The 22,506-nt window shown below is 44.1% G+C and overlaps 1 protein-coding gene across 2 annotated transcripts; it reads left to right on the top strand.

Moving 5' to 3' along the window:
- The first annotated feature begins 7,306 nt into the window (after positions 1–7,306).
- LOC118984466 (zinc finger protein 77-like) lies at positions 7,307–21,664 on the top strand. Of its 2 annotated transcripts, XM_037042473.1 has the most exons (4): positions 7,307–7,392; positions 17,692–17,818; positions 19,305–19,494; positions 19,892–21,664. In XM_037042473.1, the coding sequence occupies exons 1-4, from the start codon at positions 7,390–7,392 to the stop codon at positions 21,315–21,317; spliced, it is 1,746 nt and encodes a 581-aa protein (XP_036898368.1). In that variant the 5' UTR covers positions 7,307–7,389; the 3' UTR covers positions 21,318–21,664. The 2 variants fall into 2 exon arrangements, with proteins under 2 accessions (XP_036898368.1, XP_036898369.1); XM_037042474.1 differs by lacking the exons at positions 19,305–19,494; positions 19,892–21,664 and adding an exon at positions 18,253–18,828.
- The last annotated feature ends 842 nt before the right edge of the window (positions 21,665–22,506 follow it).

Raw genomic sequence — 22,506 nt, 5'->3', positions numbered from 1 at the left:
GGTGTGTGGGAAAGCCTTTACTTGTCCCAAATACTTCAGAAGACGTGTGAAAACGCATACTGGAGTGAAACCCTGTGAACGTCTGGAATGTGGGAAAGCCTACAGTTGTTCCTCTTCTCTTCGAGAACATGCAAGAACACACAGGGAAGAGAAACCCTATGAATGCCAGGCGTGTGGGAAAGCTTATAGGCATTCTTGATATTTTCAAAGACACGTGAGAATGCATAGTGGAGTGAAAGCGTATAAATGTGAAGATTGTGGGAAAGCGTGCGGTTGCTCCTCCTCCCTTCAAGAACACGCGAAAACGCACAGTGGGGAGAGACCCTATGAATGAGAGCCCTGTGGGAAAGCCTTCAGTCGTCAGTCCTCCCTCCGAGGCCACGTGAGAATACACACCAGGGAGAAATCTGAGTGTGCCCAGTGTGGGAAAGCCTTCCGCTGGTCCCCACCCTTACAGAAACATGCGAGGACGCACTATGAAGAGAAACCCTAGGAGTGCCAGCAGTGTGGCAGAACCTTCTGGCACCCCACCAACCTGCGAGCTCACGTGAGTACGCACAGTGGGTGAAAACTTGAACACAAGGACTGTGGAAAGCCTTTGTTCTTCCTTAAAACCTTGTAAATGCACCCTGGCTGGTGTAGCTCAGTGGATTGAGCTCGGGCCTTTGAACCACACGATCGCAGTTCCATTCCCAGTCAGGGCACATGCTTGGGTTGCAGGCCAGTTCCCAGCGGGGGACTCACAAGAGGCAACCATACATTCATATTTCTCTCCTTCCCTTCCTCTCTAAAAAGATAAATAATTTTTAAAAAAATTAAGAAAACCCTTGTAAATGCGAGCAAACACACTGGAGAGGAACCTTATGAATGTAAGGAATATGGGGAAGCCTTTAGAAGTAGCCCATCACTTATTTTGTACCTGCAAACTCAGGGCAGGACAGAAATCTTTTATTTATTATATTTGTAAAGATGATTTTGACTTTGTAAATGTGTGTGTTACATGCTGTTGAGTTGGCTTCAACTCTGGTGACCGCATGCATGAGCCCACCCATCTTTGACAGCCCTGCTCAGCCGCTGTAGACTCATGTTTGCACCTTCTTTTATGGAGTCAGTTCATTCACGTTTGGTCCTCTGTCTTCTTGCTGCATTATTGTGCTTTCCAGCATTAGTGTACTTTCCAAAGAACCCTGCCTTCTCATGATGTGCCCGAAGTAAGAGAGCTTCAGTGTTGTCATTTTTGCCTCCAGCAATGTTTCAGGCTTCATTTGCTCTGGGACCTGCTTGTTTATGTTATTGGTGATTCAGAGTAACTAGAGGTCTCCCCCAACACCATATTTCAGGTGAGTTGATTTTTTTCTCCATCAGCCTTCTTCACTTTCCAGCTTTTGCCTTCATATGTAGTCATTGGGAATACCAGGTTGTGGACAGCTTGGTCTTGGTCTGCAATGACCCAGCTTTGCTCTTGGGGATCTTTCCTAAATCTTCCATTGCTGCCTTTCTGAGTCTCGGCCTTCTCTAGATTTCTTTGCTGCAGTCTTTATTTGAATTGATGATTGAGGTGAAGGTAAGCAAAACCTTTAACAATTTCTCTGTGTTCATTGTCTATGTTAAAGTTATTTTTTTCTGTAGTTATAATTTTTGTCTTCTTAATGTTCAAATGCAGTCTTGCCTGTCTCATTTTTATTATAATTTCTTTTAGACCTGGGTGATCCTAGGTTGTTTTTTTGTTTGTTTTCTGTGCAACTTAATACAATTTCAGATGAAAAAAATTTAGATTCCCTACTTTTCATCATGTTCCTAGCATGTGATCACTTGTATTGTTAAAATTTCTGGTCCAGTGCTACAGACACAGGGGTTTTTTGACCTGATATCCAGTCCCCCCTCCCCACCCTTTAGTCTGATTTACTGAAAGATGCACCTTCCACATTTGTTGCTGGTGGATGCCACACATGTGTTTTGCACAGAAATTAGTACTTGTTGAAAGATTTTGGAAGAAGACAGTCTCATCTGATTATGTTCATAATTTGGCCTCTGCTCACTCTCCTTGATCTTGGTTGGAAATCTGACATGAAGCATTGAGTTTATAAAGAGAGACCTTGTGATGTAAAGGTGAAAGCTGTGTCCCAATCATTCTACTGAATCATGTTGTCAGCGTGGGGAAGTGGGAAACTATTTCATTGTCCTTTGGTTTATGGCTCTGAGCTAAAGTTCCTGGGAAGAGGAAGCTGCGTGGGGTTTGGAAGGCAGACGTGAAGAAGCCATGACCTTCAGCTGTTCTGTACTGTCAGCAGACAGAGAGGTGGGAACCCAGGGGGCCTGACTTACAGTGCATTCTTCTCATTTCTGGCTCTGCCCAGCTGGAACTGTTGCAACCAAACACACGTTTAATGTTACCTACCCCCCTCCCCCCAGGCAGCAGATCCTGCAGACCTTTGCACAAACTTCCCATCATGGATATTTTGGGTGTGAGGTTCACACAGATCCTTGCATTTTCCCATAGCTCTTGGTTTTCCATCAGGCTTCTTTCTCAATGACTACTCTTACTGATCCTTTCTCATTTTCCAACCCCCTTCTTTGTTTTTGCTAATATGATTTCTGCAGGAAGCATTTTGTCCCTCTAACAGAAGACCCGTTTCCTGCCTCCAGCCGACACTGTCAACACTGTAGGTGCAGATGCTGGGCACTTGCTTTCCTTGTGGTGTTGAGAGACTGCGTTCCTTTTTCTGGAGACTTCCAGGGTTGAAATAAATATTTGTGAACATATCTGGTAGTTTTTGTGTTTTCTTTTACAGCTGAATTTTCTCTAAATGATAAGCCCAGTTTGCTTAATTACTTTCCATATTTATATGCAGCTACCGATTTTTTTTCATTTTTCACATGTGATTCAAAACAATGTGCATTTTTGTCAAATATGGTTTTTTACATTGTTTCTTATGAAACTAGTATTAGCTAGGTTTCCAAATCAGTTGCATACTAACAATATTAGATTATATTAAAACATAAAATGTGTTTTTATATACAACATACATCATTTTTATATTTCATCAACTAAGAAGATATGTAAAAATGTCACATTCCAGATGATTAACTTACTCTCGTAATTGTGTCAATTATTTTATTTCTAAGATTGACATTACCAATTTAGATAACTCATCACCATACCACATTGAAAAATAAACTATCTCAAATTATTTCAATGAACACAGAAAAAGCGTTTTACACTATTCAACATTCATCCATGACAAATTTCTTTTTTTTTTTAAAGATTTTATTTATCTTCAGAGGGGAAGGGAAGGAGAGAAGGAGAGAAACATCAATGCATGGTTGCCTCTCATGAGTCCCCTGCTGGGAACTGGCCTGCAACCCAGGCATGTGCCCTGACAGGGAATCGAACTGCGATCGTGTGGTTCGCAGGCCCGAGCTCAATCCACTGAGCTACAGCAGCCAGGGCATCCATGACAAATTTCTTAGGAGGCAAGGAATAGAGGAGAACTCACAACTTGTTGAAGGGCATCATCAAAGGCAGTGTTTATGAGAGGACACGTATGTAGGCATTTAAAGTTGACCCGTCCAATAAAATAATACACAAATAAGAATACTCATCACTTTAATTCCCCCACTGGTAGACTAGATAGCCTAGCTAGTGCCATGAGAAATAGGTGTGAGTTTGTAAAGGAAAAATAAGGTCACGTTTTTCTCAGAGTTGCCACAATTGTGTATATAAAACCTCAAAACTGTATGTGGGTAGCCATAGAGAAATGGTTATTAACAGTTTCTTAGCATTGTTTCTTACTAGTTTAATATAAAGTGGAAACTTTGTTACCTTAAACTACATGCTTTTCACATTAAAACGTTTTCTTGGGTCATGGGTCTTATCAGGAGCTTCTTCCTTGTCCCAGGACAGGAAAGCGGCTCTTCCGAGAATCCCTACCCCACCGGCAGGTTGTCCTGGGTAACCCACGAATGAAGGGAACAGAGTAAAGTGTTTACAAAGTGAGATTTGGTAATGATTTCTTCAATATCACAGCAAAAGCACAAGCAGTGCAAGGAAAAGTTTATAAATCGGACTCCATCAGAATTTAATTGTGCATCAAAGGATGGCATCGGGGGGTGAATGACGTCTCCCAGACTGAACATATCAGTAAAGTCTACAGGTGATAAGGTTTTATTATTCAGAATATCTGAATAACCCTTTCATCTTAACAGAAGTGCAAACAACCCAGTTTTAAAACATAGGCAAAGGACTTGAATAGATATATCTCTCCAAAGATGAAATACAAGTGGCAATAAACACATGAGAAGATTCTCATCACTAATCACCAGGGAAAGGCAAATTAAATCCACAAGGTGATACCACTTCTACCCATTCAGATGGCTAAAAACAAAAACAAAAACAAGGGATGTGGAGAAATGGGAACCCTTGTCCACTTCCAGTGGGAATGTGAAATGGTGCTGTGGGAACGAGCCGGTGGTTCCTGATAAGAGTCAAACAGAATGACAGAGGACCCTACCTGTATCGAAATAGATGCTCAAATGGGTTATGTGAATGTGTTTTGTAGCACTATTCAAAATAGCCAAAAAGTGGACATGTCCAACAGTGGGATGAATGTTCCCAAACAGCTGATTTGTCCACCTGGCGCTAGTAGAGCCAAACACTGCACACTGCAAGAATTGCGGGGGGGAAAGACTGGCTGTTTTTATTATGAATGGTGCCACCCAGAACACAAAGCTGATGCCCAGAGGCCCCAAGTCCTTGAATTTTCACAGACAAGGGGTTTTACAGAGCCAAATCACCAGTCATAATGAGTGAGGGGTTTGGGTCCTGGGTCTTGCTGATTGGTTGAGTGAGGCAAGGACAGTACATCATCTTTTTAGATCTTCACCCCAGCATCAGTGTCCCTCAGTCTGATTTAATGGGAACTCAGCCAGTGGTCATTCAGCTCAGGAGCTGAAACACAACTTAGGCCATGACTGTATCTTTGGCTTAACAGAAACCCAAACTTCATGACGTTTAGTGAAAGCATGGCCATTGTTTCTGGCTGCCTTAGGGGGTTAATGGGTAGTAAGGAAAAGGGCTAAGGCTTACAGGGCATGCTGGAAAGAAACTGAATAGAGGGCCGGGGCTATCTATTAAATCGAAATTATACATTAAATAAGACCCTTGGTTTCAGTAGGCAGTTTGCTTTGTGTGCTGAAAAACATCTCAACACATGTTACTCAGTTATCTTGATGTGCAGGGTTAAGAAGCTATACACCTTGTGACTTTTACTCATTGTATGCTATTATTTATGCTGTCTTGACTATTTATTTTTTAAAGATTTTATTTATTTTTAGAGAGGGGGGAAGGGAGGGAGAAAGAGAAGGAGAGAAACATCAACGTGAGAGAGAAACATTGATCAGTTGCCTAACGTACATGCCCAGACCAGGGACCCAACCCGCAACCAAGGCATGTGCCCTGACCAGGGATCGAACTGGTGAACCAGTTGACAGGGCTCATGCATACTTTTAAGTGTAAAACTTGGTGGCTTTTTTCCTCTTTTAATACTTACTCAAGGATATACTTATTAATGTTTAAGAGGAAGAAAGAGGGAGAGAGAGAAAGCGGGGAGAGAGAGAGAAACATTGGTCTGTTGCCACCACCACCCCACCCCCCACCCCCTGGCCCTGTACCAACCCCAACCAGGGATGGAACCCACAACCTAGGAATGTGTCCTGAGCTGGAATCAAGCCCGCAGCCTTTTGTACAGGAGGATACTCCAATCAACTGAGCCACCTGGCTAGGGCAACTTGGTGGCTTTTTGTACATTCACAAAGCTGAGCAACACCACTATACTATCTGAATAAGGAAAGATAACAACATCGACTAGGTGTTTCATCACCAAAAAGGATTTATTTTGGAAAAAAATTCGCAATGCAGGGCACAGACATAGCAAGCCACATGCATACACTGAACTCTGGGCCACGCGTTAGAGAGGTGTTTATAGAGGAGAAGAAGGAAGCTAAGGGGCAGTTACAACCATAGAGCTTTATTTTAAGCAGAGTTCTTTTTGCAGTTTTGGCTGTGCCATTGTGTGTGAGAACTTCAACATATGAGACCTCCTCCTCTGCACTGTCTCCTGGATGATCCCCTCCACGGATCCTCCCAACTGATCATGTTCATTTAAAGTGTGTCAGTCTTGCGCTGGCTGGTGTGGCTCAATTAGTTGGATTGCCTTTTTGTAAACTGAAAGGTGGCGGGTTTGATTCCCTCAGGGCACACTCCTAGGTGAGGCAGTGATGCTCATGATTCTCTCTTGTACCGATGTTTCTCTCCCTTCCTCCATAGAAATAGTGAAAGAATCTAAAAAACAGTCTGCTGATCATCCAAGTACTATCCTTTACATTTCAAAATTCACAGGGACTAAAATCCTGATCGGACGAAATTTCCTTTGCAATGTAGAATGCACACCCGAGGATTCCAACATCGCACACCTGTGGTGGTGCTGAGACTAGGCCCGTAAGTCAGCTGGGCCCACAGGTGTCCACTGTCAGTGGAGACAAAGTACCTGGAGCCACGGGTTGCTGACCTCAGCCCCACCGTAGGGACAGGGCCTCACGGTGTCAAAGGTTACAAGCAAAAGCCTATCTTGCGCGCGGGTCTGTCTAAACAAAGGGGACAAATTCAGCGTGGCCTCGTCGCTATGGCGACCATTGATTGACCCTCCAGATCACAAGGCCCTTTAGTCGGGACCTGCCCCTGCTCCTGACAAGAAAACATGCACGAGGAAACTGAGTACGGTCCATCAGGACAAGGTGATGCCCCTGAGCTGCGGAAAGACGCGGGGTGCGCCTGGATAGGAGCGGGTTCGGCTCACAACCCACGGAGAGCTCCGAAGGACACCGCTCTGCAGGGAAGGCCTGAGACCCGCGACCCTTATTTCTGCAGAGCTTAGCCACGTGATCCCCGCCTCCGCCCATTACAGTGACTCTATCCAATGAGGGAAGACGGAGGCATGGCCAAGAGAGAAAATTGAGAATATAGAGGCTGGGCCGAAGAACTGCCAAAACGAGGCGAGGGAAGAAGGGTTCTCAAACACTGTCCAATCATGGCCTGGTGGCGTGATAGCAGTTATATCCAATCAGAATCCTTAGAAAAGAACTGCTTGGAGTTCCGTCCAGTCATATCGCGGGTGCCTGCAGCATTGTCCAATCTGTGGGGGGCGGGGGTACCAGGCTTTCATCTCAGTTGGAGTCTGACGCTTTGGCATCCGTCGTTGACATCTCTCCCCGCCGGCGGAGGCGCTCTTGCGTTTCTGTTTGGAGCGATCCTGGGGTCCTGTCTCTCGCACCTTCCGGGGTGCGGAGCTGCGGGGAAGACGACGCCCCGAGAACTAGCCGCGCGGCTGCGAGATGGTGAGGGCGCGGAGCGGGCCAAGACCAGGCTGGGTTGGTTCGCACAGGTCGGATCCGTCTGGAAGAGGCGCGTGGCCTGTTTCTCCGCGCCCCCCTTTCCCCCCGACCTGAGTTTCCTCTCTCGGTTTTGGGGTGGGTCCGAGGAAGGACCAGACGACCACCATAGCTAGCGGTCAGGGGCTGAGGGCGGGGTGGAGGTGGAATGGGAGGAATTGATCTGACTCTGACAGATACCATCAAATCCGGACTTGCTTCAAAGACTGCTGCTGTAGGGACAAGGCTCGGGTCTCAGAGCTGTGCCCGTGTCTCAAATCAGAAGCGGGCTTTTCTGTGGCAGGAGGGTGAGCAGAAGGAGGTGTGACAGCCGCCGTCTCTCTGGTCAGCGAATTCTCAGCTCAGGTCAGGGGGGCCCTGTCTGTTTCTCAGTGCTTGTTCAGACGAGGTGGGGACAATGGCTGGACTTGTCGGGAGAACAGAAGTCTAGTAAATCTTGGATGGGAAATTGTGATCACTTAGTCAAGCCTGTGAAATTTCAAAAAGCTAAGCTTTGTAAGGAGCGACTTTCATTCAAAAGAATTATAGCACCGGATGGGGAGAAGGGCACGGGCGCCGGGGCTGTGCAGTAGGGGGCGCTCTCAGACCATGCCATCTGCGAGTATCTCCGGAATTGGGCCTTATGAGTTTGCTCTCGCGAGTTTGCTTTTATAGAGGGAAGCCAACAAAAGGTGGAAGGACCCGGTACTGTTGGGATAGCAGACCCTCATCTCAGGTTTGTTTTCAGGAGGGAGTGTTTATGGGCTAAGAAGGCTGAATACAGACCTACGTCCAGGGTCTGGGTTTAGGAGAGAAGGTAAACTAAAGTCTGGCCAACAAGCATTTGTTCTGCGTGGACGAATAGTACAGCCAATTATTTAGGACTCAGAGAATTGGGATGTGGGATGTTTGCCTCTGGCTTTGTCATAGGAGACATATGAGTCTTATCAAGTCAGTGGTTCTTGCAGCGTGACCTTTTCTAGAACAAATGATTGGGGTGGTTCCTTTCACCTTCCAGGCATGTTTCCAGGAGAACAGGATATGGGAGGATTCAGCATTGTCACCTGACACCTGTGAGCAGCCTCCTCTGTGTCCAGTTCAGCACCAAGAGCTTGCCCCTGTTGCAGCTTCAGGTTTCAGCAGATGTGAAATGACTGAATCCCTTTTGCCTCATTTCCTCATGTTTGTGAAGGTAGTTGTGTCTCAGGTCTTTTGTCCTGCCCACTCATGTTATTCCAGTACTTAACTAGAGATGTCTCTGAGGAAGAATATCTCAGATACAGAAAATGGACTCTCTTTTATTAGAACTGTGGAGAAAATGCACACAGTTTCAGGCCTTCATGCAAGGTCAGCGGAGGTACGGATTAAAAAGATTCATAAAAATCGTAGTGACTCTTCTGTTCAGGGTGCAGTTTGTGAGACCCTGTGTGATCATGTTCCACTTCCTGTGAATAGCTGATGTCAAAGATTAATGCAAATTTTGTGAATTGTGACCTGTGGATGGTTGATCATCCACAGAGGTCCTGGAGTTAAGTGTAATTTGTGTAAACTGGGTAATACTGAAGATCGGCTTTAGGGAGTGAACCTTTGAATTTTATGGCTGGAAGGAAGCTGATAAATTAGAGTTAATTTGGGTCAGATCTTATGCTTACCTCCTTGGTGAGAGTTGAGGCCTTAGAGGGGAACGTTGTACCCACACTGAGGAGGGAAAGCTGGGTGTGTGGAGATCCAGAGTTTGGTTTTCCAGGGGGCTCAGGGTCCCCTTACTCCTTCCTTGGATGGCCCCACCCTGGACTACCTCTCAGCAGCGTGAGTCCGGCCCCCAGCTCAGAAAGTCCTTGACCTTCTGACTTGGGTTTCCTTTTGTGCTGTGGGATGGAGGCTCACACCAGGCCACTCTTCCCTTTTTTCCCCCCTAGAAAGGATAGAAATTTCTATTAAGGTGACTTTGGGATCACCATTTTCACTCTGTATTGAAAGGAAACCAAGGAACTCCCAGAAGCTTTAATCTGCTTTAGAAATACAACCCAAGTCTTCTAGTTCCATCTCTGGGTCCTTGTTGCCACCCATCCAGTCCTTGACAATTGGTGACTGAGGCAGGCGGGGCATCCCGGCATCTGGGGAGAAGGAGACTCACTAAGTGGTATCTTTTAATGTGCTGTTTTCTTCCTGTCTCTATACGTGGAACTGAAATTGTTTTTTGAAAAAATAAATTTTTAATTACAGTTTACATTTGAAATTGTTTTGTATTACTTTCAGGTGTACAGCATGGTAGTTAGACAATCATATAGTTTACAAGCTGTTCCCCCTAATATTTCTACTACCCAATTGGCACCATACATAGTTATTGCAATATTATTGACTGTGTTCCTTATGTTGTGCTGTACATCCCATGGCTACGAATCTGTACTTCTCAGATTTTTCCCATAATCCCTGTCCCCTCTCCTCTGGCAAACATCAGTGTATTCTCTGTATTTATGAATGTGTTTGTTTTGTTTGTTTATTTATATTATTTTTTAGGTTCCACTTGTAAGCGAAATCATGTGGTATTTGTTTTTCTTTTACTGACTTATTTCACTTAGCATAATATCCTGTAGGTCCATCTGTGCTGTTGCACATGGTAGGATTTTATTCTTTTTTATGGTTGAGTAATATTCCATCACACACACACACACACACACATACTGTAGCTTTTTTTTCCACTCATCTATTGATGGGTCCGTGAGTTACTTGCATTGCTTGGCTATTGTAAATAATGCTGCAGTGAACAGAGGGTGCATCAGTATTTGTTTTTAAGGCCTTTCAGTGTTTGCTTTTAAAGCCTTACAGCTGATTGGATGAGGCCCATGCACATTGTCCGGACTCCTCCTCTGTACTTAGTTAGAGTCAACTGATGGGAGACGTTTACCGCATCTACAAAATACCTTCACAGCAGCTCTGTGATTAGTGTTTAATTGAACTGGGTACAATAACCCGGCCATGTCGATGCATAAAACTGACCATCACATCTTCTCTGGGTTGAGAGCTGAAGATCTGCTGAGGTTTCCAGAAGCAGAGGCCTCTTTTCCAGTAAGATTTTGGTTTTTTTAATGGTTGAGTAATATTCCATTGTGTGTGTGTGTGTGTATATATATATATATATATACACACACACACAAATATATATGTACTGCAGCTTTTTTATTCACTTGTCTAGTGACAGGCACTTGCCTTGCATCCATAGCTTAGCTATTGTAAATCGCACTGCGGTGTTTTATGCAGCAGAAAGAAAGAAGGCGCTCCTACCCTTTGCAACAGCATGGACGGAAATGGAAAACATTATGCTGAGTGAAATAAGCCAGGAATTAAAAGACAAATATATGATCTCACCTTTAACAGGAAGCTAAACAACAAAACAAGCAAGCAAAATATAACCAAAGGCACTGAAATAGAGAACAGGCTGACAGTGACCAGAGGGGAGAGGGGAGGGAATTTCAGGGGAAAATGGGAAGGGTTTACAGGAACTAGTATAAAGGACACATAGACAACGACTAAGGGGAGTGGAAATGGGAGGGAGGTGAGAGCACTGGCGAGGTGGGCTGGGATGGGAGTAAAAGACAGAAAACTGTACTTGAACAACAATTAGATTTTTAAAAATTGCACTGCGGTGAACACAGGGGTGCATATATTCTCTTGAATTTGTGTTTTGGGTTCCTTTGGAAATATCCCCAGAAGAGGAATCACTGGACTCTAAGGCATTTCATTTTTAAGTTTCAAAGAACTTCCATGCTTCTTTCCACCTTGGCTGCACCAGTCCGCATTCTCCCCAACAGTGTACAAAGGTTCCCCTTCTCTCCCCGTCCTCGCCAGCGCTTGTTTCTTGTGGATTTATTGATGATGGCCTTTCTGTCAGGGGTGAGGTGACATGTCCTTGTGGTTTTAATCTGCATTTCTCTGATGATTAGTGACATTGGACGTCTTTTCATGTCTGTTGGCCATCTGTATGTCCTCTGTGGAGAACTGTCTATTTAGATCCTTTGCCTATTTTTTAATTGGATTGTTTGCTCTTTTGGTGTTAAGTTATATGAGTTCTGTATAAATGTTGGATATTAACCCCTTATCAGATGTATTATTGGTGATGAAATTAATTTTGCAATGTTATACTTTAACCAGCACCCCTGCTATGATGAGTTATAAATTTAATAATTTGTCTGGAGGATGGGGGGATTTCCAAGTACTAAACCTTATTATCTAATACTAGTCAAGTTTAGTGTTTTCACTGTAAATCCTTTTCCACTCTCTTGTTTCTGTGGCCTCGCTGGCTTGTCCTTCACAGGTGTGCAGCTGTGTACACGCCCATCCTTTCCTTCTTGTTCCAGGAGGGAACAGTTGTAATGTTTCACTGTCACGTGGGAAGTTGGCTCTGGGCTTTGTGCAGACGCCTTTTCTTTCTGACTGCGTGTGTTCCCTTCTTGTCTTTAAGTTGTGTTGTCATCCATGAGCAGCGACGAGAGGCCAGCATGTCCTCAGCTTCTATGAACTGGAGGCCTATGGTTTGTGTGTTCTTTTTTTCGTTTTTTTTCTATCAATGAGATAAATTATAATTATCAAACAATTCATATTTAATCCATCTTGCCTTTCTGGAATAAAATGAACTTGGTTTTGAGTTTTTTATACATTTATGTATTAGAGGCCTTTTAAAAAGCCTTTTGTGGCCCTGGCTGGTGTAGCTCAGTGGATTGAGTACGGGCCTGCAAACTACACGATCGCAGTTCGATTCCTAGTCAGGGCACATGCCTGGGTTGCAGGCCAGTTCCCAGTGGGGGACGCACGGGAGGCAACCATACATTGATATTTCTCTCTTTCCCTTCCTCTCTAAAGATAAATAAATAAAAAATATTTTTAAAAATTAAAAAAAAATTAAGCCTTTTGCCTTTATAGTTGTGAACGTTGGTGCCTTTGAATATGTTTTGAATTGTTCCTTTCTGGCCTTGGTAATACCCTGTGTTTTTTTTCTAAAATTCAGAATCACTGATTTTTAATATTTGATACCTGGCCTAGGAACCATTTGAGAATCACATTTGGTATGTGGGGACAGTCGAATCAGCTGGTTTTGTTTCTTTAATGACCATGGATGTTTTCATATGTTCTCTTTTTTTGCATCATCTCAGATGTGTTTCCTAATTTCTATACATTTATCCCATTACATCTGATATAAAAAAACCTCTTCCCACAAGTGGTTTGTAAAATCTCAAGGTGCTTAATCTCTGAAACATCTGAAATTTTGCTCCACTTCCGTACTTTATTTGCTTAAGTTCTATTGTATTTAAATTAAAATGCCATTAAGTTTAGATGGGTGTACAGTGTGGAGCCCAAATAGGGTTACAGTTGTCCTTATGGAAAATGAGAAATTAATATATAATGATAAAATAACAAGCCCTGTGTTTTGTGTACTCACAACTGTAAACCTACTTTTGCCCCATCCAGTGTTTTTTGTTTCTCTGACTTTTTTAACAACGGCTGTATATGAGATATGGTTTATATACTGTAAAGCCTACCTGTTTAAAGTATAAAATTCAGTGGTATCTGGTGTANAAATGCCATTAAGTTTAGATGGGTGTACAGTGTGGAGCCCAAATAGGGTTACAGTTGTCCTTATGGAAAATGAGAAATTAGTATATAATGATAAAATAACAAGCCCTGTGTTTTGTGTACTCACAACTGTAAACCTACTTTTGCCCCATCCAGTGTTTTTAGTTTCTCTGACTTTTTTAACAACGGCTGTATATGAGATATGGTTTATATACTGTAAAGCCTACCTGTTTAAAGTATAAAATTCAGTGGTATCTGGTGTATGTACAGAATCGTGCAACTGTCCCCATAATAGATTTTTTTTTCACTCCTAAAAGGAAACTTGTGTCTACTGGCTGTCACCCTCAGTCACGTGCCCCACACCCAAAGCCTGGTTGCTGGCCGTTAATTCAGCCACTTTCTGACTCTGCAGATTTGCTCTTTCTGTACACTTCGTATGGATCAGCAGCCCCAACCTTTTTGGCACCATTTTCGTGGAAAACAGTTTTTCCACAGACCAGGGGTGGGGGGTTGGTTCAAGTTGATTTAAATGCATTACATTCAAGCTTACCTCCTGCTGTGCGGCCCGGTTTCTGACAGGCCTGGACCAGTACCGGTCTGAGGCCTGGAGGTTGGGGACCCCTGATATAAGTGATTTAATACCGTGTGTGTTCTTCGTGAAGCCTGGTAGTATGTTTAAGGTTTATTTATTTTGTGCTATGGATCATCTGTACTTTACTTCTTTATTGCCAGCAATATTCCATTGCATGAATAGTCCACATATTGCTTTCCATTTCAGTACATGAATCTTTGAGTCGTTTCCGCTTTGGAGCTATTTTGAATCATTCTACTGTGAATATGTGTATACAGTCATATGCTGCTTAGTGGTGGATACATTCTGAGAAATGCATCCGTAGGCGATTTTGTCTGTGTGCGAACATCACAGAGTGCACTTACACCAACCTAGATGGTGTAGCCTGCTGCACACCCAGGCCATAGGCCTGACATTATGTTACTGTTCAAAACAATGTGAGATTTAATTGAGCACACAAAAAACGCTGCAATAAAGAGACGTTGAAAGCAGGAGATGTAGGAGGCTGCTGCACGATAACACAGCACCCTGCTTTTACAGCTTCTTACGTAAGTAGAAAAAGTACAGTCTAGCCCTGGCTGGTGTAGCTCAGTGGACTGAGCACGGGCTATAAACCAAAGAGTCGCTGGTTCGATTCCCAATCAGAGCACATGTCTGGGTTGTGGGCCAGGTCCCCAGTGAGGGCCATGTGAGAGGCAACCACACGTTAATGTTTCTCTCCCTCTCCTTCTCCTTCCCTTTCCCCCTCTCTCAAAAATAAAATAAATAAAACCTTAAAAAAAGATTCTTAAAAAAAGTACGGTCTAACATAAAAAGTATAGTTGTGGACTTCCACCAAGATGGAGGCAAGATGGAGGCATAGGTGGAAACACTGTGCCTTCTCCCACAACCAAGTTTGAATACAACAAAGGTTTGGAGAAACAAAGACACAACCAAAGGACAGAAAATTGAATTATAGGGAAGTCCGACTACATCTAACCATTCAACGGGACGGTAAGAGGGGCGGAGCCAGCAGCGAGCAGGGTCGGGCAGGACAGGGCCCCCACCCAGGCGCGCAGGCAGACGGGAACCAGTTGGGGTGCGGGGCAGACCGCGGGCGCATATTCGCCCACAGTGAGACAGACCACGCAGGCCCCAGGGGACGAGGGCTGACGGCGGTGGCACACTCTCGTGCAGTGGGACGAAACGCGTGGGCCCGGTGACGGCAGCAACTGCGGCACCGGTGAGGGCCGTGGCAGCAGGTGGCGGACAGGACGCCATAGTCCCTCTTTGACCCCGCCCCCACATACAGCGTCACAACCTAGCAACTTAGTTGCCCTGTTCTAGTGAACACTTTAGGGCTCTGATCCTGCTATGGAACAGGCACAAACAACCCGAAAGATGGCACAAGAAGAACTCAAAGTCCCAGAGCCAATAACTCTAAGCGACCGAGAAATTGCCAGCCTCTCAGAAGCACAATTCAGGACACTATTTCTCAGGATGCTCACAGAACTGGTTGATTATAGTCACAAATTAGAGGAACAAAGTTACAAATTAGAGGAACGTGTGAGGGCTGGACTGATTGAAATGAAGGGAGATGCACAGGAAACCAATAGTGATGGAAAGGAAACGGGGACTCAAATCAATGGAATGGACCAGAAGGAAGAACAAAACATCCCACCAGAAAGGAATGAAGAAATGAGAATTCAAAAAAATGAGGAGAGGCTTAGGAACCTCCAGGACATCTTTAAACGTTCCAACATCCGAATTATAGGGGTACCAGAAGGGGGAAAGAAACAGCCACGAGTGGAAAACGTATTTGAACAAATAATAAAGGAGAACTTCCCCAGTCTGGCAAAGGAAATAGACTTCCAGGAAATCCAGGAAGCTCAGAGAGTGCCAAAGAAGTTGGACCCAAGAAGGAACACACCAAGGCACATCATAATTACATTAGCCAAGACCAAAATGAAGGAGAGAATCCTAGAAGCAGCAAGGGATAAGGGGACAGTCACCTACAAAGGAGTACCCATCAGACTGTCAGCGGATTTCTCAAAAGAGACCTTACAGGCAAGAAGGGGCTGGAAAGAAGTATTCCAAGTCATGAAATCCAAAGACCTACAGCCAAGATTGCTTTATCCAGCAAAACTTTCATTTAGAATGGAAGGACAGATAAAGTGCTTCTCAGATAAGGTCAAGTTCAAGGAGTTCATCATCACCAAGCCCTTATTATATGAAATGCTAAAGGGACTTATATAAGAAAAAGAAGATGAAAAATATGAACAGTGAAAGGACAGCAAACACACAGTTATTAACAACCACACCTAAAACAAAAGCAAACCAAGAGGACAGCTAGATCAGGAGTGGAACCATAGAAATGAAGAACACATGGAGGGTTAGAAACAGGGGAGTGGGAGGGGGAGAAGGGGGGAGAAGGCACAGAAAATAGCATAGATGGTAGGTAGAAAATAGGTAGTGGGGAGGGTGAGAATAGTGGGGGAAATATAGAATCCAAAGAACTTGAGACATGTGGTTATAAACTCTGGGGGGGAGAATGGTGGGGGAGGGAGTGTGCGGGTGGAGGGGAATGAAGCGGGGGGAATAGAACAACTGTAATGGTATAATCAATAAACTATATTTTAAAAAAAAGTATAGTTGTTAGGCAACGTGTTTCCCATTACCTAACGTTGCCAGTGCCATCTCATGAAGCTGGCTGAGCATGAATTCATCTCTTGATGAATGGGTCCCTGTCATCTAAAAGGAATGTTCTTACACAGAGAAGTGGGCCTGTTAAGTTGCTTACCGCTTTGTATTATACACTTTAACAAGCAGGTGCCACGTGGCTACCAGTCACGTGTGTTAGCACTTGCCTCTTTACAAATCACACCCACGTCCCCTCTGCTGCAGACATGCCAGCTCCCTGCTGCCAAAGGCTCAGCTTCTGTCCATAAGTTTCCTTCACAAACTCCGTTTAATGCTGGCGTTGTCAGCCTCTTTCCTTGGTGTCTTGGCACCGTGGGAATACATAAGTGACATGGTCCTTTGTTCTTGTTGTCAAGTGATACATAAATCATTGTAGGTGCTGTACGTGTACGTGACTGGTGGCACAGTAGGGTTGTTTACAGCAGCGTCACCGCAGGCATGTGAATTTTAAAAAGTAATTGTTCTTTACTGGTATGATGTCCTCCAATATTGCTCTAAAGTGTGTGTATGGTAGTTTTTTCTCTCTATTAAAGTTGCCTTTGGCTTATTACCATTAGGTCTGTCTGGGATTCTTACCATTTTTCTCAAATCCAGGCACTCAGTGGTTTATTTGAGAGGCCCTGCTGGCTTGAAAATTCCTTCAGGGACCAGGTTCTCCTCTCACCCAGCACGTGTGCCAGGCCCCGGGCTCTGGCCTGTACCTATGCCCACAGGGTCTGCCTCATGCTGGGAGGGATTGGGTCTCTGCCTCTGTCAGATGTGAGGGGACTAGACCAGGCTCCTCAGCACTCCCAAATTCCAAGGTGAGAGCCGTTTAGGTCAAGCAGCACTGGAAATCTGTGTTCGTGAATTTCTGACATTGGGGAGTTATTGACAAAGAAATAACTTTTGAGCAAGCCAAGTATTCAGTTCCACATTATCTGAATGATGATTTCATTTTTAGTCTTTAACATACTCAGAATCTGCTTTATCTCATTAAAAATCACTTTTTTATTAAGTGTGAGTAAGTTTATATCACTTGTTCTTGCACTTGGATTGTAAGTTCCAAGCTCTTACCACTGCTGAGTGTACTGCATTTGGTGTGCTTGCTCAGTGTCATTTCCCGAAAGAGCATGAGCTTGGCACTTCTAGGAACTGAGCTTCATTCTTCTTTTTTTTTTTTAAGATTTTATTTATTTATCTTTAGAGAGGAAGGGAAGGAGAGAAGGAGAGAAATATCAATGTATGGTTGCCTCTCATGAGTCCCCTGCTGGGAACTGGCCTGCAACCCAGGCATGTGCCCTGACTGGGAATCGAACCTCGATCCTTTGCTTCGCAGGCCCGTGCTCAATCCACTGAGCTACACCAGCCAGGGCTGAGCTTCATTCTTTGTTGGCCTCCCCCATCCTCCCCCACATGCTGGTGAAGTGCTGCCTTGTTGAAACAGAATATGTGGGATGTTTCAGGACACGGTGGTCTTTGCGGATGTGGCTGTGAACTTCACTCAGGAGGAGTGGGCTTTGCTGGATGCTGCTCAGAGGAAGCTCTACAGAGACGTGATGCTGGAGACCTTCAGGAACCTGGCCTCAGTGGGTAAGGATGGCTTCGTCCCTCACTGCCTTTTACAGAAAAAGCATTTCTTACAGTTGTCCTTATTTATTGGGTCCAAGGAAGGGCAAGATGTCAAAAAGAAATTTGTCAAAAACAAAACAAAACCAGAAACCTTGGATGCAATCCAAGCCTTCATGGAACCCATCTAGAGTCCAGTGTGTTTTTCATGATAACAAAGTTTTATGTATTAAGTTGACTTTTTATTTCTTTTAAATAAATGACTGAGGTTCCCTGAGTTTTTATAAGTTTGAGCATGGATTTCCAGTTTGCTCTGGGGCAGTGAGAACAGCTTACGGTTTTCACCCCTGAGACAGTTCCACAGTGATTAATACAAAGTCGGCGTGGTCACACTACAATGAAATCCACACTACACATCGTCACTGGCCATGGAGCCCAACTCTGGGTCCTTCTCACAGGTTATTTGTTGCCTTCCATCCTCCATCCTGAGGACCTTTTCTCCAGGCGCAAGGCATCGGCCAGACACGCCACCTGTCTTCTAATGGCAGCGGGGACTGTGACGAAAGGCTTCACCTAGGGCCTCTGCATCTGAGAACTCCAGAGAGCGACACCCCAGGAGGAGTCGATTCTGGATAAGGGATTGATATTTAGACAAACCCATTAGAAACACGACTCAGTCTGTGTTTGTGAAGGGTGACGTTTTACATTTACTGGCCTCCCTGTTGGACTTTTTTATGCATCCTCACTCACGTGGGAAGACTCCCTGTGTCTCCTCTTGTAAAGGGAGCACTTGGGCACCAGCATTTTGCCCGGCTCCTCCCAACTTCACATTTTTCATGATATTTATCTTTATTTGGTCTCTATCTTTTTTGTAGTATTTCTTAGTGACTGGGCTGTCACTTTGAGTCATTTCTCCTATTATTGCCAAAGATCTAGAAACCAAAGGTCCCTTCTTTGCAAATTTATTCTTCCTGCCCTGGCTGGCATAGCTCAGTTGGTTGGGCATTGACCAGGAACTGAAAGGTTGCTGGCTCGATCCCCGGTTGGGGCGCATGCAGGAGGCAGCCAGTTGGTGTGTCTTCTCTCTTACATCAATGTTTCCTTCTCTCTCTTCCCCTCTCTCTCGGATGAGAATAAAAGAAACCTTAAAAAAAACAAATTTACTCTTCCTTATAAAATTTGTTTATTCTTTTCTTTCTTTTTGTTTTAAGATTTTATTTATTTATCTTTAGAGGCGAAGGGAAGGAGACAGGGAAAGAAATATCAATGTTTGGTTGCCTTCTCATGCGTCCCCTGCTGGGAACTGGCCTACAACCCAGGCATGTGCTCTGACTGGGAATCGAACCATGATCGTCTGGTTCACAGGCCCGCACTCAATCCACTGAGCCACACCAGCCAGGGCTGTTTACTCTTTTCTATCAGAATATGAAAATTAACTCACACATTTTTATTTTATTTTCTTTATTTCACCATTTCCTTCTCGGGAAATTTAATTGAATTATCCTATCAGTTGTTACAGATTGTTTCAGTCAAGTTAAAATCCATGCCTCAGGTCCTGGACAGGATACTTTGGAGAATAAAATATCCAGTGAAGAGAGAATACTAAGATTCACAAGAAATGATTCTTGGCCTGGTTTTAGAGGGAACTGTACAGACCATAACATTGCAGATCAGCACCAGCCCCAGGAGGGGCATCTGAGGTGAGTGGCACAGGGGAGCCGGCGCTTCAGCAGTGTTAGACCACCTTGGAGTTAAAGAAAAAGTATGAACCTAACTAAGCAATAGAGTACTTGGGATTTTCATGCGACACTATTTTCGTAAATGTGATGTAGCTATTGAGTGTCTGAAACAGAATCCAGATGGAAACAATGATGAGGAAACACCCCCAGATGTAAGAAACACTGAAAGTTATGGCCCTATTTTAGCTCAGCCAAAGCAGTAAGCTTGTTTCATGATAGGACATTGTAGACAGTTCCAAAAATATATTCATGCATTAAAAATGGTAAATATGTGGTTAAAACAGTTATTAACACTTAATCATTAATGAAGAAATCACTTATGATCATTCACTAATAGTGCACTTCCTCTTTCGAACAGAAGTCACGTGCTGGAGGCTCCCTGTGAGAGGGGTGGAGCTCGTCCATGTGGACACACCCCAAACCCCGTCACAGATCTTCCTGTGGAGGAGGGACACCCACCCGGAGTTAAACCCCATGAGTGCGCTAAGTGTGGAAAAGCCCGCTCGAGTCAGCCAAGGTCTCCCACTGGACACGAACCTCATCCTTGTGAGGAATGTGGACGATCCTGCACGAGTGTCTCATGTGCAGCCCCTCACGTGGAACCAGAGCGTGTGGACAAACCCTGTCACTGTCGGGACACTGGGAGAGCGTCTGAGAGACACGTGAAGAGCCTCAGTAATACAAACCCCATCGAGTGCCAGAAATGTGGAAAAGCCTTCACTTGCCACTCCTCCTTTCGGGGACATTTGAGAGGTCACTGTGGACAGAAAATTCATGTTTGTAAAGTGTGTGGGAAAGCCTTTATGTATTACTTCTACCTTACAGGACACGCGAGAACTCACACTGGAGAGAAGCCCTATGAGTGCAAGGCATGCGGGAAAGGTTTCGGTAGTCTGAAATACTTCAGAAGACATGTGAGGACACACAGTGGAGTGAAACCCTATGTATGTAAGGAGTGTGGGAAAGTCTACAGGTATCTCACAAATCTGCAAGAACATGCAAGGACGCACAGTGGGGAGAGGCCCTATGTATGTCAGCACTGTGGGAAAGCCTTCAGTCGCCACTCCTCCCTGCGTGGGCACGTGAGAACTCACAGTGGAGTGAAGCCCTATGAGTGTCAGCAGTGTGGGAAGGCTTTCAGGTTTCCTGCAAACCTGCAAGTACACGTGAGGACACACACTGGGGAGAGGCCCTGCGAATGTCAGCACTGCGGGAAAGCATTTAGGTATGCTGCCTCGCTGCGAGTGCATGTGAGGACACACACTGGGGAGAGGCCCTATGAATGCCAGCAGTGTGGCAAAGCCTTCACCAGCCACTCTTACCTTCAGAAACACGTGCGAACACACAGTGGGGAGAAATCATATGAATGTAAAGAGTGTGGGAAAGCTTTCAGGCAGCTGCAACATTTTCAGGGTCACATGAGAATACACAGCGGAGTGAAACCTTATGAATGTAAAGAGTGTGGGAAATCCTACAGTTTTCTCTCATCCCTTCGAATACACGTGAGAATGCACAGTGGGGAGAGACCCTTTGAGTGTCAGCAGTGTGGGAAAGCCTTCAGTCGTCTCTGCTCACTTCAAGGACATATGAGGTCGCACACTGGGGTAAAACCCTATGAGTGTAAGGAGTGTGGGAAATCCTTCAGGTATCCTGACAACCTGCGAGTACACGTGAGGACACACACTGGGGAGAGACCTGATGAGTGTCAGCACTGCGGGAAGGCCTTCCGGTACCCCACATCTCTGCGCAAACATGTGAGAACACACAGTGAAAAGGATACGTGAATGTTGGCAATGTGGGAAAGCCTTCACATGTGGCGGATACCTGCAAGCACATGAGGACACATGATGGACAGAAACTCTGAACACAAGGACTGAGATACCTTTATTCTTCCTGAAAATTGTGTTGTAAATGTGAGCAAACACACTGGAGAGAAACTGTATGGATGGAAAAAATGTGGAAAAACCTTCCGGTGTAGCACTTCCCTTATTTTGTACATGAAAATTCAGAGCAGGCTGAAATCTTTTATTTATTATATGTATGGTATCCATACCTTTGTAAATAGCTCATCCTTAATAGCAATTTCTAGTGTATTAATTTCTGGTTATGTTTCTGATATGAAAACTTAAGAAATATTTCTCTATGTTCCTTCATCTGTACTATACATTTTATTATCTTGGACTTTAAATAATTGTATAGTTGTATAAAACTTGTCTCGTTGCCATTATTATTACTTTTGGACTTAGAGGAATTTAGTATGTTTTTTTCATAATTTAGTGATTTTTATAGTGTAAAATTTACAGTTAGGGAAACAGGCTCAGAGAGCCAAAGTGACTTGCCCAATATCATACAACAGTTAAGAGCTGCTGGGGCTTCTCTCTCTTTTTTTTTGTTATGGCAAAACTTCGTTTATATTTGTAAATTTGGAGTGCTAGACATACCACTTTTATATTTTACCTTTTTTCAGTTATGATTTACATTCAATATTTTTTGTATTAGTTTCTGGTTTGACAGCATAATGATTAGATTAAGTGATTATTTTTATTTTCATGTGAAATGATAATAATTTTAGATGAAAAGTTTTTTGAGTCTTTCCATTTTGTTTCCAGTATGTGATCATGATATGAGACCTGCATTGTTGCTTTTCTGGTTCACTGCTGCAGACATCTACCCTTCACTTTAGTCCTTATCACAGAAACGTGTTGCTTTCACATTTGTTTGTTGCTGGTGGATACCATATCTGTGTTCCTCACAGAAGTTAGTAATTATGGCAAGATCTCCTCTGATTATTTTCTTAATTTGACTTTTGCTTAATGTCTCTGATTTTATTTGGAAATTGGACATGATGCATTGAGTTACAAAGAGAGATCCAGTGTGAAAGTGAAAGCTGGTGTCTAGATGATTCCATGTATTATGTTGTCAGTGGGGAAGCTGGGAAGCTATATCCCATCTTCCTTCTCCTTAGGTCTCGAG

The sequence above is a fragment of the Sturnira hondurensis genome, unplaced genomic scaffold (assembly GCF_014824575.4).
Source record: "Sturnira hondurensis isolate 20B ecotype Veracruz unplaced genomic scaffold, ASM1482457v3 Scaffold0003693, whole genome shotgun sequence".
NCBI classification, from domain to species: domain Eukaryota; kingdom Metazoa; phylum Chordata; class Mammalia; order Chiroptera; family Phyllostomidae; genus Sturnira; species Sturnira hondurensis.
The sequence above is the reverse complement of the archived record's forward strand: the minus strand, read 5'-3'. Positions and strand labels throughout refer to the sequence as shown.

Bases quoted from the DNA above. Each gene is read 5' to 3' on its own strand.
- LOC118984466 (XM_037042473.1), top strand. The intron at 17,819-19,304 runs GTAAGGATGGCT...TTATCCTATCAG, and splicing joins CAGGAACCTGGCCTCAGTGG to TTGTTACAGATTGTTTCAGT. The intron at 19,495-19,891 runs GTGAGTGGCACA...TCTTTCGAACAG, and splicing joins CCCCAGGAGGGGCATCTGAG to AAGTCACGTGCTGGAGGCTC.